Source organism: Ciconia boyciana, chromosome 3, assembly GCF_034638445.1.
Source record: "Ciconia boyciana chromosome 3, ASM3463844v1, whole genome shotgun sequence".
NCBI classification, from domain to species: Eukaryota; Metazoa; Chordata; class Aves; order Ciconiiformes; family Ciconiidae; genus Ciconia; species Ciconia boyciana.
The window spans coordinates 7468178-7485680 of NC_132936.1; the positions used below are offsets into that span (position 1 = coordinate 7468178).

General features: G+C 40.9%; 1 protein-coding gene across 2 annotated transcripts in view; it reads right to left on the reverse strand.

Moving 5' to 3' along the window:
- Window positions 1–1386: 1386 nt before the first annotated feature.
- PTCHD4 (patched domain containing 4) overlaps window positions 1387–17503 on the reverse strand; it is an 89493-nt gene continuing 73376 nt past the window's right edge. For both annotated transcript variants that reach the window (XM_072857788.1, XM_072857787.1), the window contains exon 3: window positions 1387–3020. In XM_072857788.1, coding sequence (XP_072713889.1) covers window positions 1387–3020 — 1634 coding nt within the window. The remainder of the gene's footprint in view (window positions 3021–17503) is intronic.

A 17503-nucleotide genomic window follows, 5' to 3' on the forward strand; every position in this document is an offset into this window, starting at 1 on the left:
ATGATTTCTAGTGTCACATAGTAACTGCAGATTTACTGCACTCTCCTGTGAAATTTCAACTGCCATAACAAAGCTTTATGTTGCAGATGATCAACACTCAAATATTTAGGATTAATAATAATAAAGACATTTCGCCCTCCCCTCCCCTTCCCACAGGGGACCGATCTGTCTTTTTACAACTAGGGGTTGATTCAGCCCCGTGCAAACCTTAACAAGGTCTTTTTTGTGTGTGTGGCAAGTATTTGACTGATGTTTTGCTTAAAGAAGGAGAAAATCCCACTTCCTGCAGCATATTGCAGGGACCAGCAAACATATCCCTTCGTCCATTGGACCAAACACGGTGGTGGACCGTGGACTGTTGGACTACTCTGGGCAGGAGCTCCAGAGCTGACTCAGCTGTTACATGATCACATTATGCCTGTGATATGCAATCCATCATTACGTTTAAAGCGCCTGCTTGATTAATATTCAGTATTTAATGTCAACACTGAGAAATTAAAATTCAAAAGTGTTACACTGCAGGAACTGCAAATACTGCTGCAGTGGTAATGGCCTGGGTTATTTTTGTGAGATCTGTTAGTCCAAGGGGAATTTCACAATTCAGAAATACCAAAAATGTGTATATGGTACTAATTACCAGCTGTGACCTCTTGGGATAAAGGTCGTGTGTCACATTTAAATAAACTAAATGTTAAATTTCCGAATGGCTATGATTATTTCTTCTCCTATATAAACGGTACCTCTACCCCTTAGCAGTACAGCTTTGCCATCCATATTCACAATAACACTCTAATTGTGGTGTAACAGATATACATGGTATGCTAGAATTGGGAAGTACTTTGGCTTAGATTGTTTTAAACGGCTGCTTCCCAAGTGCATAGGTTTCATCTTAACCAACTTGCTCAAGAAAATAAGAAAAAAATACCATGACATTTTTTATCTCTCTTGGTCTTGTTCCCTTTTCTCATTTGAAATGTTGTTGTTTTTTTCTTTTCCATGGGCAATTTTATCAAACAAATCTGCCTTTTTCCCTACTGTTTACTTAATGGTAACTCTTTTTTTCACCTTTGCTTCAGTCCTACATATGACAGATCAAGCAATTCCCATTAGAGCTACAGTTTGAGATTCAGGAACACTTAATGGCCAACCAACTCTTCCCTGGTGGAGAATGAGGATTCAAAGGAAACATTTGAGATTATTTTTACTTTCATTATTTTTGTTAAAAAAAGTTTGCACCTTGATGTGTCATGAATACCCCTTCTTGATCTTCCTTTGCTTTGTCAGACCTGGCCAGCACAAGCAGCTGAGATCTTTGCTCTATTTTCCCTGCATCTCTGTGCAACGCTTTTTTAAAAAGAGAATATACTATTATTTTGTCTAAGCCTTTCAGACTGCTGTAACATGATCAGGATTCTCCTGAATCTCTATGCATTCAATCTCTTCTCGTTCCTTCCTTTTGGCCCGTTTCTTTTTCTTGTGGTGCTTTTTGGAAGGTGGGAAAAAGGTTAGAAAGACGGGCAAAATAACAAAACAGTGCAGAAGTGTGCAACTGCCGGCAAGCAGCAAGCATTTGAACAGTGTGAAGGTCAAGTTTGAAGGCACAAAGAGAAGGGGGACCAACCCAATAAGAAAAGAAGAAACGTTCTGCAAAATGGCTGTCCCATGCTCTTGGAGGGAGTTCTTTATACACTGAGTTCGGGTGTGCTCAGTAGCTAGTACAAATGTATAAAGCAGGGGTGCACAGTGATCTATAGCAAAATTCAAAGTGTAGATAAGGCACAGTATAGAAATGCAATCCATGTCTACATTCCATAAGGTCATCAAGCCAAGGACACCCAGCTCTATCGAGGTGACACTGAGAATTAACCAGAAATTTCCCAGAGGATGGATAACCAGGAAAAAGGTCAGTATTAACACCAGCAGGATGCCAAAACCAGAAATCAGGACAGGCATGGTTACTGATAAACCATAGTGGTCCATGAAAACAAAGGTAGGATTGAACACAATGAACTTGATGCTCTGTATAAGAGACAGTGGCCTCAGCTTCTCCAACAATTCTACTGCCTCCCTCTGTGTGTTTTCACTAGTCCTGGCCACCAGGTACAAACGAGAAGCAATTATGTTGTTCTCATCTCCAGCTTTGGAGAAAATGATGTCATTTTTGAAGTGCTGGAATTCTGGCTTTTTTAAAAAGGAGCTCTGGAGGATGCTGATAAAGTCACTTTTGTTGGTTGCACTGATGTTACCCACTCGAAGGTACTGGTAATACTGTTCAATCCAGGACACTGTATTGAACCCCTGGCTTAGTGTTTTTAGGTCTTCTTGCACAGTGCCATTCCAGTACTCCAGAGGTTCATAAATGTAGAAACCTATCACTGGGCTGTAGTTGCTGAAATACTTTTGCTGTATGAGGGCATAGGAGACGCTTGGAGACTCACTGGCAAGAAGGTTGATAATGTTGGCTCCATCATTAATCTGTAAGCACCCCATAAAGGAGAAAGAGGCATAGATGAGATACAGTATGACCACAAATGGCTTGACATAGATATTGGTAATCCACTCATTGTAATGCTCTCGGAGGAAATGCTGGATAAAGTGATGTTGGTACGGGTTGGTCTCATGATGAGAAGTATGCTGATGGCCATCGTTCATCATGGTCTGGAACCACACAGGTTTCCGGTCCAGGTATTCTGCTGAAGGAATTTTACAGCAGAAGATGCTGTGATAACGGTTCTGCTCCAACTGGCCAGCAAAGACCAGGCAGGAACCAAAGAAGGAGAAGATATAGAAGTAGTTCAACAGGATGGAGACACACATGTTCTGGCAAAAGACTTTTACAGCTTCAATGTTGGTAAAAGGGCTTGCTCCCATGCCGAAGGCTATGAAATACAATGAGCTTGTCATTGTATAGGAGACCATGACATCTGAGTAGGCATCTGCTACTCTGTCCTTGAATGGCAGATTCTCTCTGGTTCGACGCCATCCTGAAAGAAGTTCAAACACTCCTTTGGTTCCATGACCTGAAATGAGAAAACAAAGTATATACATGTCCATATATAAAGGGGGTCCCATCATCCTCCAGGTTTTTCATCCTCCAGCAGCAAAAAATCTTGTCAGCTAAGCTTCGTTATGATCTTATAACCAGTTAAACAAATGGAAAATTGTGAAGTGTCTGTCTAAAGCTAGATACCAGAATTCATATGCAGGTGCTTAAATTAACAGCCCAATATTCTGAGACTCTCCATGCTCAGAAATGAAATTATGAAATACCCTTTAAAAGACACTCAATGATTTTAATGGACATTGAATTAGTTCCCAAATGGACTGCCTATATAGAACAAAGGAGAACCTTTAGTTTAGTTCAAGTCTGGGGTTCATTATTGAAATTCCTTGTGGCATGCTACTACATCTTTCAATGTTTAAGGGATTCAGTTTGAAACACTTACAAATGCAAGTAACAACATTTTCTTCCAGAGTGTAAATTAAAGGCATTATTTGAAAAACAAGGAGTTGTGACCAAGAAAGGGACACCTTGGTTCTTCATGCTGGACAAAGGAAAAAATGTACTGCCATTAAGTACAAATAACCAGAATAATCTGTATGACAGTTCTCTACCTACTGAGTGAAATTGGAACTTCTCAGTGATAGTACACAAGTTTCCACACTATATGAAAGTTGACATGCTGGTGGTAGTGATGGTGAGTACAGTGCTGGCTAAATCACTGGTCCACATCAATTATCTGGAAAACTTACGGGCTTTTTTCATTATTATGTCTCCCTCTGTCTCTCTTTTTCTCTCTCAGCTATCCAGAGCTCCTCCTGGGGAGAAGGAATTCCCTTAGCTCACATGAGAGGACACTCAGAAAACAGCCAGATGTGATCAGTGCTTCATGACAGGTTCTTACTTTGTATTCCATCCTGAGAAGTATTTTAGGGGTATGATTTTCTAATAAATTAAAGCTTAATACAGACTTATTTCATTTTCCTCATCACAGTCACAGTCCAGGAAGTCTACAGCTATTAAACTTTGGGACAGAATGGTAAAGTTGAAGCTAATCTTACTGGAAAATTTTTAACTAGCAAAAGTTATTCATTATGTATACATATTCATATAATTTCTATGTTGAATATATATATCTATATATACACACACACATATTCTTTTATTTCCCATTAGAGAATTTCAATTTGGGGAAAAATATAAAAGCTAACATTAAAAAACACAGCCAAAAGAGTTTGGTTTTCAAATAAAAATTTTGGTCAAAAATTAAAAACACATATTTGGGGGGTTGGATGAGAAAGTGGAAAGTTCTCTGCACTTTGGATCAAGCCCTGACAAAATCCTGGACAATGTAAGGAAACACACTACTGAGTAGGGAAAAAAGTAGAAGCAGATTGCAGATGCTGCTGCCTCTGTTTGTGTGCCTTCAGTCTCTGCAGTAGAAGAACTGCGTGCAACAAAGCATGCACAAAGGTAATTTTCTTGTAACAAAACCAGAAATATGACAACAGGACATTTGCAAATAATGAAGTGTGTAATAGCAAACAAAAAGTCTGTTGAGTTTGTCTTTTGATTTAAATTGTTTGGATTCATGCAGCTGCTTATGTTGCCCAAAACAGACTCCTGACAGCCATTCTAGACAGGGAAAATTACAGCATAAACTGTCAAGTTCTGTGAATGTTACCTGTTTTACTGCAATCAATGTCCCCAGTGAAAGATAAACATACAGTATTACAGAAGTCTTGCAGTTAGCAAAAAGCCTGTGTGGAAATACTGCTCTCTTAAGAATCAGCATCTTGGTTCAGGAGGGACCTTGAATTCCCTGGTAAGCTTAGGGAGGGTCTGTTCAAATTCTCAAGGCACTGCTCTCTTGCACACTGGCACTTTTGGACCATCACGCAGAAAGAATTGGCTCCTTGGGCTGAGTAAAGCTGCAGAATCCTGTGCCTTGGATGCAATTTTATATTATGCTTAAAGCAAGCATGTAAGTACCCTGCAGGGTGTGGACCAGGCTGGCTGGTCACCACTTCCAGTGCCCATGTCCTGGTATGGCTTAATTTAATAGTGTAGGAGCTGTGTTTCATTCTCTTTTGGGGACAGTAGAGCACAACGATCTCCCTCAGATGTCTGTACTCACCCCCTCTCCATCTGCCGATTGATTTTGGATGGTTCTTTTCCAGACATTTCTGACAAAGATCCCTTTAATGTATGACTTTACCACTTAAAACATGTTCATATCCCATATGTCCATAACACCTGTCTTTCCAAGCCAGCTCCTGACCTCATTCTTGTCCCTTCTCTTCCAGCTTTAGGGACCCCTCTTCTTTCTCTCTCTCTCTTTTTGTTTTCTTTTCTTATGAGGAAGACTAAGGGGATGACTACTAGCACAGGATTTCTACCTCTATTGCTGGTGTCATTCCTCCCATTTCCTCGTACCATCAAGACTCTTCCACTGAGGACAGAGTGATCTTACTGAGCAGAGATGCTGTTTTCTACCTCAGTTTCCTCTCTTCCTCCCACTCTCCCAGGTACCCTGCTGTGATCTAAGACTAAGGGAATCCTTGGTCTCCAGACCTCACACTGGAAACACTAATTTAGGGTCTAGCTGAAACTTTATGAACATCTTTCTTCTCTAACTTCTCTCTTCTCCCTTTAACAACATGACGGTAGCCACATTGGGTTGAACCAAAGGTTGCTCTACCTCTGTCTAGTTGACCTGACAAAGTGCCAGGATAGATTTTCAAGAAAAGGAGGTTGGAAACATATAGAATAATTCTTTTCCATTTCAGCCTCTGAGATTTTTGCATTCAGTCAAAAGGCCTGCCAAAACCAGGGGCTGTATTTGCAACATCATGTTTGGAGGCATTGAGGGACCTTTATTCATCTGTCTAACCCATTTCTAAATGCACTCATACTTTTGGCCACCACAACCTCCTGCTACGAGGAGCTTTATAACTTCATTACTTGCTGAATGAAGGAAAGACTGGCTTTTGTTTGTTTCAAACTCTCAGCCAGTATAACTTTATGGCTGAACTAAGCAAAATGTAAACCTGTTGGTCTATGAGCAATGTCTTTAATAAAACCTGTTCTATGCATTTGTCCTTTGTTCCTGGGATCTCCCATCTGAATAGTCCCAGCATCCCTCACCCTTCTGAAACCTCTCCTTGACCACATGTCCACAGCTCAGCATGTGCTCCCTAGCTGGCTGTCCAAGACACATATGCTAATTTATTTTCTGGATGTTACCAATAAAATATAAAATAGCTGAGTTCTGCCTTCTACCTCCTCTAGGAGGTACTAATCTGGGATTTTTCCTCTTTCTAGGCATCAGTTTTCACAAAGCTTCTAGGACTTGCAGTAGCCTCTGAGATCTCTGTCCTTCTTCTAGATATGACTGAAATGGGTCCATTATTTGCAGGCTGTTGTTATACATGCAAATGTATGGAGAGAATAACTGTGGGAGGATGTCGTTAGGAATCACAGCTAAAAGTGATTGGCAAAATCAAATAAAAAATAAAAGACTTTGAAAATGTTAAAACAGATAGTGAAGATCATTGTAATGTTTTAAAATTGGAAATTTAGCAAAAGCAGTTCTTTTGCAGAAGCGGTTTAAGTTATGATAGATTGGCACTTTCCAAAGAAGCCTTAGGTGAAGCAATGCTCTACCAGCTCTATCAACAATTTACAGTAATATTGACTTTTCCCTGCTTATTCCAAAATCTCAATTATCTGCCTACCTGTAAGGATATGTTCACAGCTGCATCTTTATCATGTTTTTAATGTTATTAATTTATAAATTTTAGTGTGTACTCATTCTCAGTGATGATTACATGGGTGCATTTAATCTTAGGGTAGGTATGTCATGACTGATAGAAAGGGGTTTTATTGTGAAACATATACGTATGCAAAGACTACCCAAGAGTATACACTAATGTGTGTTAATACTAATGTGTGTTAGTGTGTTATACACTGTGTTATATAACACCCTAACTTGTGTTAATACTGAAAATTAAAATACTGTAATTAAACTCCAGACTTTTTTTCTAATAGAACAAGTAGTATCTTAAGGAAATGAAATACTGATATTTGTAACATCTTTGAGGATGAAAAATGGCACTAATTTTCTTATTATTATTACATAAATGTAAAATTTCCACTTATCCCTCTTTTGCAGATAACTTCAGCTCTATCACACAAATACAGGAACTGGGGAATACAGTGCAGTAATTCCCTTGCTGCCACAAGAAGAAATCTTTCCCTGACTGGTTTTCCTACATCATTACTCTTATACCAAGTTTTCCAGTCAGCCTCTGTTGTTCTCCCCAGATAAGCAGGTCTATTCCCCTTTCCCACCAAGGATACAAATCATTTTTTTTCTGAATTGGACAGAAACCAATATTTTCCTGACATTTCTGATGATTCAGACACCAGTCACTCTGTAAAATGCTGTTCCTTCAGCTTCATCGCTAATGTCACTGACATTGACAGTGGAGTTAAGTTCACTGAGCAGTTCTAGGAAGGTTCACAGGGTCTTTGGCTCTGGGTCAAACTGCAAAATTTCTCTAGTACTAACATGACATGAACGAAGTACAGTAATTTTTTATTTGCCAGACAAGCAATGGCCTATGACTAGTTAAGAAGAAAGGAGACAAGAGAAATTTTTATTCCATTACTTATGAGGTTAAGAGAGCAAATAAGGGTGGCTGCAGAGAAGGTGGAAATATGTAATGCTTTTTCTGCCTCAATTTTCAAAACAAAAAGTTAATTATGAGCAGATATTTAAAATAAGCTTGAAGAGGATAGGGATAAAACATGAAGAGTGAAATAAGAGATTAAAGACCACTTGATTCAGTTAAATTTATTCAAGCTGAAAGAACCTGGAGAAATGAATCAATTAAAAGCTGAGCCAAAGCAATCTCTGAACTATTAGCAGTCACCTTAGAGAATGAATGTAGATAGGATGGTCCAAGAAGAATGGGGAGGACAAACATAGTATCTACCCTCAAAAAGGAGAAAGAAGACCTGCAGAACTTAATGTCCATCAGCTTAGTTTCTATCTCAAAAGATAATAGAATAAGCAATTGCAGACCAATTTACCATCACTGAGAGGATAGGAAAGTGATCATCAAAAAATGATATAGATTTATCAAAACGAAATAATCTCAAGTCAACCTAATTTCTTGCTTTGAAAAGTAACTAGCCTAGGGATAAAACTAAGCTCACTAGAGATAAGCCTGGGGGCAGCACGCCAATTTTTGAGGGACGGTGTTCTAGCAAGGTCTTTTGGTCTGCCATCTCAGTGGAGGTAGGGGATGGAGATCCATGTGGCAGCAAAGACACAAGGGTTATTGATGTGTTAGAAACCACGGAAGTGCCTGAGAATGGTCATGTAGGAATTAGGGCTTCTCCCCCCAAAAAGCTGACAGGATCAATAGCCCAACTGAAGTGCATCTACACCAATGCACACATCATGGGCAACAAACAGGAGGAACTGGAAGCCATTGTGCAGCAGGAAAATCATGATATGATTGCCATCATGGAAACATGGTGGGATGACTCGCACAACTGGAGTGCAGCGATGGATGGCTATAAACTCTTCAGAAGGGATGGGCAAGGCAGGAGAGGCAGTGGGGTAGCCCTGTATGTTAGGGAGCGTTTTGACTGTCTAGAGCTTAATGATGGTGATGCTAGGGTTGTGTGTTTATGGGTAAGAATCAGGGGGAAGGCCAACAAGCAGATATAATGGTGGGAGTCTGTCATAGACCACCCAACCAGGACGAAGAGGCAGATGAAATAATCTATAAGCAGCTGGGAGAAGTCTCACAATCGCTAGCCCTTGTTCTTGTGGGGGACTTCAACTTACCAGATGTCTGCTGGAAATACAGTACAGCAGAGAGGAAACAGTCTCGGAGGTTCCTGGAGTGTGTGTAAGATAATTTCGTGACACAGTTGGTGAGTGAGCCAACTAGCGAAGGCGTCCCACTGGACCTGTTGTTTGTGAACAGAGAAGGACTTGTGGGTGATGTGACAGCTGGAGGCTGTCTTGGACACAGAGATCACAAAATGATAGTTTTTGATTCTTGGAGAAGTAAGGAGGGGAGTTAGCAGAACTGCCACCTTGGACTTCCGGAGGGCAGACTCTGGCCTGTTTAGGAGACTGGTTGACAGAGTCCCTTGGGAAGCAGTCCTGAAGGGCAAAGGAGTCCAGGAAGGCTGGACATCCTTCAAGAAGGAAATCTTAAGGGTGCAAGAGCAGGCCGTACCCATGTGCCAAAAGACGAGCCGGAGAGGAAGAAGACCGGCCTGGCTGAACAGAGAGCTTTGGCTGGAACTCAGGAAAAAAAGGAGAGTTTATGACCTTTGGAAGAAGGGGCAGGCAACTCAGGAGGACTACAAGGATGTTGTGAGGTTATGCAGGGAGAAAATTAGAAGGGACAAAGCCCAGCTAGAACTTAATCTGGCTACTGCCGTAAAAGACAATAACAAATGTTTCTATAAATAGATTAGCAACAAAAGGAGGGCTAAGGAGAATTTCCATCCTTTATTGGATGCAGGGGGAAACATAGTGACAAAGGATGAGGAGAAGGCTGAAGTACTTAATGCATTCTTTGCCTCAGTCTTTAATGGTAACACCAGTTTTCTCGGGGTACCCAGCCCCCTGAGCTGGAAGACAGGGATGGGGAGCAGAATGAAGCCCCCATCATCCAAGGGGAGATGGTTAGTGACCTGCGACACCACTTAGACACACACAAGCCTATGGGGCCAGATGGGATCCACCCAAGGGTACTGAGGGAGCTGGTGGAAGTGCTCACCAAGCCACTGTCAATCCTTTATCAGCAGTCCTGGCTAACCAGGGAGATCCCAGTTGACTGGAGGTTAGCAAATGTGACACCCATCTACAAGAATGGCTGGAAGGAGGATCTGGGGAACTACAGGGCTGTCAGTCTGACCTCAGTGCTGGGGAAGGTTATGGAGCAGATCATCTTGAGTGCCAGCACATGGCATGTACAGGACAACCATGTGGTCAGGCCCAGTCCACATGGGTTGATGAAAGGCAGGTCCTGCTTGACTAGCCTGATCTCCTTCTGTGACAAGGTGACCTGCTTAGTGGATGAGAGAAAGCCTGTGGCTGTTGTTTACTTTTGTGAAGCCTTTGACACCAGTTCCCACAGCATTCTCCTGGAGAAACTGGCTGCTCATGGCTTGGATGGGCGTATGCTTCGCTGGGTAAAAAACTGGATGGATGGCCGGGCCCAAAGATCTGTTAAAAGGAGTTTGGAGTTAATGGAGAACAGAGTTAAATCCAGTTGGCGGCCGGTCACAAGTGGTGTTCCCCAGGGCTCAGTATTGGGGCCAGTTCTGTTTAATATCTTTATCAATGAGCTGGACGAGGGCATTGAGTGCAGCCTCAGTAAGTTTGCAGATGACACCAAGTTGGGCGGGAGTGTTGATGTGCTTGAGGGTAGGAAGGCTCTACAGAAGGACCTGGACAGGCTGGATCAATGGGCTGGGGCCAATTGTATGAGGTTCAACAAGGCCAAGTGCTGGGTCCTGCACTTGGGCCACAACAACCCCATGCAAGGCTACAGGCTTGGGGAAGAGTGGCTGGAAAGCTGCCCGGTGGAAAAGGACCTGGGGGTTTTGAGAGATAGGTGGCTGAACGTGAGCCAGCAGTGTGCCCAGGTGGCCAAGAAGGCCAACAGCATCCTGGCTTGTATCAGAAATAGTGTGGCCAGCAGGAGTAGGGAAGTGATCGCGCCCCTGTACTCGGCACTGGTGAGGCCGCACCTCAAATACTGTGTTCAGTTTTGGGCCCCTCACTACAAGAGAGACATTGAGGGGCTGGAGCGTGTCCAGAGAAGGGCAACGAAGCTGGTGAAGGGTCTGGAGCACAAGTCTGATGAGGAGCGGCTGAGGGAACTGGGGTTGTTTAGCCTGGAGAAGTGGAGGCTCAGGGGAGACCTTATCGCTCTCTACAACAACCTGAAAGGAGGGTGTAGCAAGGTGGCTGTCAGTCTCTTTTCCCGAGTAACAAGCCATAGGACAAGAGGAATTGGCCTCAAGTTGTGCCAGGGGAGGTTTAGATTGGATATTAGGAAAAATTTATTTACTGAAAGTGTTGTCAAGCATTGGAACAAGCTGCCCAGGGAAGTGGTTGAGCCACCATCCCTGGAAGTATTTAAAAGATGTGTAGATGTGGTACTTAGGGAGATGGCTTAGTGGTGGACTTGGCAGTGCTAGGTTTATGGTTGGACTTGATGATCTTAAAGGTATTTTCCAACCTAAACAATTCTATGATTCTATGATTCTAATGGAAAGAAGGAGAAGGAGACAGGCTATCTATCTCAGTAAGGTTTTTAATATCTTTCTGCTGGGTTTAGTAAGTTTTTTAATACTATTGTACTTGGCATTCTGACAAGCAAATTAAGGCAATTCTGTCTAGACAAAAACATGGGAAATATGTATTCAACTGATTGAAAGTGTGCACATATAGAGTTGTTTCTAATGATCTATCAGTTTTCACAGAGACATTGTAAGTTAGATTGCACCAAAGGTCCATCTTGGGCCTGGTTCTTTTTGATATTTTCCGTTAATGATCTGGACACTTACTGAATTTGTGTGTGAGGCTAAACTGGAGAGGAGTTCCAACCCTCTTTAGACTAAGACTTTAAACTTGGAGAAGTGCTCAGAAATCAATAAGATTAAATTTAATGAAGATAAATGCAAGGCGTTTTGAGGAAATCAAATGAAAGAAATGCATAATAAGGAATAACAGGTGAAGGAGAAGTGAGACAGAAGATTGTTTAGAGGATATGGGGAACTTCAAATATTCCGTTACAACACATAGAAAGGTGAATTAACATTAATAACATAAAAACTTGGAGGTAATAATTTTGCTTACTCTAGTATGATGGAGGCATAAACTAGAGCACTGTTTTGAAATGGGGCATGATATTTTCATAGAATCATAGAATCATGGTTTGGGGTGGAATGGACCTTTAAAGATCATCTAGGTGCAGTCCCCCTGCTGTGGGCAGGGACATTTTAAAAAAAAATTGGAAAAATTTGTCTGAACGCCTTGGGGAATGAAAACAGCAAACAATAGCCTGTTTGTGAAATATGAAAAGCACAAAGAAAAGCTGAATGAGTTGGCCTTTTTTCCCCTATAGACCACAATGCCAATGAGGACTCAATAACATTCAACATGAAAAAAGTTATTATGAAGAGGACAGCAATCAATTCTTTCTTATTTCTGCTGGGAGGAGGACAAGGAATCATTGGCTTCATTTGCAGAAAAAAACATTTAGGTTAGATATCAGAAAAAGCAAAGCTGTCTTCCTCTAAGGTTCATTAAACACTAGAACACACTATCTAAGGAGGCTATAAAGTCTTCTTCATTGTAATTTAAAAAAAAAAGTTAGATTGGTAAATGTTAATGGAGATGCTAGGTACGACCTGTCTTAGTGCTGTGAGGTGGATTCTATGCACAGTCTCACGATCTCTTACATCTCTACCTTTGCATCATCATACCTAACTCTGACTTAAGATGCTTAGGATTACTTAAGCATGAAAACTAGTCTACCCTCTGTATTGTCTTAAGCAAAGCATGTCTGTTCAGCATTTATCTGTTCCTTCTGCTACAACTATCTCCTTCAACTTCTTGGGATCTACTTCTATCAACTTATTGGGATAGGAATTTGATCTGCATTTATCACTCAACGTAATATCCACTGAGACCTCAGTCTGAAGTCACTAGGCACTGTTGGAAGGAGGGGCTGGGTACTGCCAGCTTTCGTAAACTTTCTAGGAAGGAAGACCAGCACGACTCTGTACTGTTTTGGATCAAGACATATAGAAGAGGGTTTGCTGTTATAGTTGATAGCAATCAATGTGATGGTATCCTTGTTGTCTATGCTATATTTCAAATCAAAATTGCAATGGGTACTATAATGGGGTTTTTAATCACAAGGAAAAAAATCACAGGGCTTTTAATCATAGGGAAAAAAAAGCCTCAGAACTAAGTACCATAGCACAGCTTTACTCAACCTTTCTGCACTAAGAAACCCAAATGTTATATTCAGTTTTCATTAACAGCCACACCTGTAATCTTGCCATGTATATACAGGTTGCAAGGACAGCTTTCCTTGAAATCATAGTGGTGGGCAGTAAGTATATTTTTATGTTAAAATTCTTTGCTGTGAGTCTACAGGAAATGACCTTTTCATTGTTTTATCTAGAAAAACATCCTACAACTCCTTGAGGATGTTATTTTTCCCTCTGGGAGTAGACAAACAGGGCACATGGAGATTTTTTTTCTTCCTTAGCACTGGAGAGGCCAATTCATCTCCTGGAAAAACTGGGCTTGTTTTATTGAATCAATGCCCCATGACAGCAGGGGCCATGGCCATTAGTAGCATATTGACACGACCTATTCTCTGTCTAATTAAATGTTTTAAGACAATATAGTTTATTTGGGCACATCGTAAAAGCCTGTGGTATTCAGAAGGTGAGGCTGTGATCTAATATTCTCTTCTGGCCTTAAAATTTATGAAACTATGAATTTATCCAGGCCTATTGATTTGAAAATATACCCCATTTGAGACAGTTTAGGCTCACAGAATCACTTTTTTACAGAGGAGGAATTTCCATCTCAACACAGTGCAATGTAGGATGCATTTGTTCTTCTGCTTAATCACTAATATTAGAATCCCCACTTACATTTAGAAAACTGAAACACAGAGATTAAGCAAATTGATCATGGTCGCCAAGGACCGTCTACATTTCAGAAGGGAAGAAGCAATGGAAAGAATGATTAAACTAATTCTTTATGAACAGTCAGTAAATCCTTGTGGTCCCTGGTGCAGAAGGCAAAGAGGATTTGAAGCTTGGTGATACCTCAGGCAGCATTAGAATGTATGAGGAAAAGTGTACCTTAATCTAGATCCTCCTCCATAAAGGTAAATCTCAGGACAATTAATCCAGGCAAGAAGTGGACCTTGACCACAAGGCTTAGTAAACAACTTCCCAGATTCATTAACGATAAGGAGGAGATAGAGTATATTCTGTTTTTAACTAATCTAAAATATAGGTGGGAAAAGAATGGTTTTCATTTTAGGTCTGTCTACTTAGCTCTGAAATGATTGTAACTGAACTGTTCACACATTTGGATTGCTGACCATATCTTCTTTGTTTAGTTTTCCCTTAGCTATTACGCTGTTTTAGTGGTAACTAGGGTAACTAAGGGGGTCTGCTGAGGCAGATGAGGGACTAAATCACTCTCACAGATTTCTCTTTCCCCAGAACCTCTGTACAAAAAATGAAGTAGGATCTCAGCCTACCAGTGAGATGCCTGGGATGGTTCAGACTTTGGGGACAGAGGGTCTAACTGTGGAAGCAATGCACCACTGACTAGCATTGTCCAAAGGGAGGAGTTTCCTTGAGTTGTAGGGATTATCAGTGATATTACAGTATTTACAGCTTCTGAATGTCACTGAGCTTACAGCAACTAATGTATAAAGCCCAGCCAAATCTGCTGATGAATCTCCTGCAGAAATTTTGTTTTCACTAAACATATGATTCTTTATCTCATTTGAGACATCACATTTTGTGATATTAAAAAGCATCTAAACAGAGAAATTAAGCCATTTCTAGGTACATTCCCCTTGTGATGCCATGGCATACACATTTTTTTCTCTAACCAGATTTATGCAGACATGCTGACAGAGGGGTTTACACCCTGCTGTGCCTTTCCATCTTGAAAAGTATGCAGGGTAGAATTGTTTTTTTAAGCAACAGATTCCTATCATAATAAATTGGCTAATTTACAGAGCTGGGTTCTATAGCAGGAGTGTTTAACCAAGTGCAATGAAACCTCAGCCAGCTGAACTGTGCGTCTTTAGTGACAAGGACCTCAGGGAAATCTCCAGTGCTACAGAAGTGATTTTGGTATTGCTAGATTTTAGCACTTTCAACAAACACAGCAAATGCACTTAAAGCTATCACAAATATCATAAATGAAGTCAGTTATACCTAATAGATATTTTGATTTCCTTAAAAATATTTCTGCCAGCCTATGGCCATTTTGCAAGCCTGAACACATTAGTGGCTTCCAGCTCCCAAATTTTGGTGTATCCCCATTACAGTGTGAACTCCATTAAAAAAATAACGGTGCATCATGGGGTACTTCTATTAAACATACAGACTATGACTGATGCCTTCATGTGTGCTCCAAGTGATTGCATTTATTTCTGCTCACATGAGCACTTCTAAAAGCCTTTTAAATAATTCTGGGAGTTGCTGATGAGGCCAAAACATAAAAGAGTTAGACTCCTCATGGGCATTTCGGTGGAGCCTGGCAGATAGCAACCCTGTGAGCGTTTGAGGCTGAAAAGCAATGAGGAGAGAGGCAAACATTTGATTCTGTCTGGTGTTTGCTGTATAATGGCATTTCAGAAGAGCTCAGTATGAGCCTAACACTGCTCCCATAAAATAATGCAAACTTCTCAACCACAGCCATAGCTGTGGTAGCCCATCTCCCTGCAGTGACTACAGCACGGGATATTGGCTGCTTTAGCCTAAGGTTACCTGTATTCATGATGGTCCCAATGAAAATGCCTCTCTCTTTTTACCTGTTAAAAAGGGAACTGAGACAGCTAGTTTATCCGAGGAGCCTGACTTTTAGAATGCTAAAATTATGGGAGATTAAATCATATCTTCTGTCTCCATCCTGTTTTCTTAAATCCTTCTATTGCAGAAGGATGTCTATACAGAAATATATGCCTGTAGAAGAAAACAAGGTAATGATGTACCAGTCATAGTGGAGTCTCTCTGTTAATTTCCAAGATCCTAAAGATCCTTAGGAACACCAATCTGTAAATTACATTAATGCCTATCTGTTGGAAACACAGATGAAAAGCCACGGTTCCCTTCCTCTTTTGGTCTCCTTTCTTTTATATGCTCCCTTCAGCTAATCAGCTTCACAGTCCTTGGCAGCCCCCTCACTCTACCCTTTCCCATCCACCTCAAAATAAATGTTCTACCAGACAACATAAAGAAGCCCAGACATGAGCAAGCAACTACGGGAACTGGGCTAAATCACATGGCGATCATTTACTTACATGTTACATCCCTTTGGCCCATCCTCAATCTTTCATCAGTTTCTGTTTCTCATTTTGCAAGCTCTCCAAGGCAAAGACTGTTATCCCTGTTTGCACAGAGACCAGCGTAATGGGACCTTGATCTTGATTTAAATTAAGAATAATTAATACTAACATGAATTTGGCATCTCTGTTTTTGAATCTTATCCAGTTTTGGTTCTTTCATATTGAAAGGGCCTTTCCAGAGCTTCACCATAAGCATCGCTGGGTAGAAGCCCAGGGCTGGGCACTGGAGATGAGCCAAAGACCTGCTAGTCCAGATGCAAACATGTTTCTAACTGAACTGTAGTGACACCACTTTGTATTCAAGGTTTGCTTGCTGCAGTTCATTTTAAGGTCAAATTTTACAATTTTTCGTGCCTAGAACCTCCTCTTCTTGTCAGAAGGAACTGAAATATTAAATAGCACCCCCCCTCGCCCCATGCATTGAAACAGAGCTCAACTTGGAGAACGCTTCAATGGATGTGATTAGTCATCAGGCTGCACACCTCATTATGTGAGATTTACGTTTGAGCTAACGTATACTGCTTGCAAATTGTATATAAAGTTGGAATCCTGCTTAGTTTTCTGCTGTGCTTAGCAATGAATTAAAATGCTTTTCGCTGTTTCTCATCTAAGCCTTTTAATGAACATTGTAAAGAAGGACTGCACATATGGAAATTGCTATTCATTGATAGCAGTTTAAGTGACATATAGAAGACAAGGGAATTAATTTAGATCAAGCTATTAATGAATTTATTATATTTTAATTTATGCTCAAGGCATACGATGGATTTGTGACACTGATCAGAACATGCTTTGTTTATCACCTGGATTTGATAACCCAGTAACATCCGAAAGAAAATCCAATGAATAAGGTACTAGTGAGTCTCAAGAAAGGAAAAATGCTTTGATCAGGTGTGGATTCTGGCATCCAGAAGAAATAATCTATACTTGAATCATTATAGAACCAATGAGTTTCATCATTTGCTGCTTTCTGGTATAGAGAGAGCAATTGTGGATTCTTCAAAGAAAAGCAACAAAATGGTTAAATAGTTGGAGAAACAAATAAAAAGTGTGATAGAATACATGTCTGAAAAATGACTGGTGCATTTGTAAGTCTGAGCAAATGAAGAGAGCGCATGAGTGTTTGCGTGGGACAAGCAAACTTGTCCCCATGAGTGGGACAAGTTTCTGGAGTTACCCATGAGGGAAGTATACAACATTTTCAGTGGTGGGACCCAGTGATGAAAGAGGAAAACTTTTACCTTTCAGTGACAAGATGCATTTGTCTGCACAGTCTGCAGTTTCTGAAGTGCAGGATGCCAGAGTGTAACACTCAATAAGCAGGAAAAAGTTCACCCTT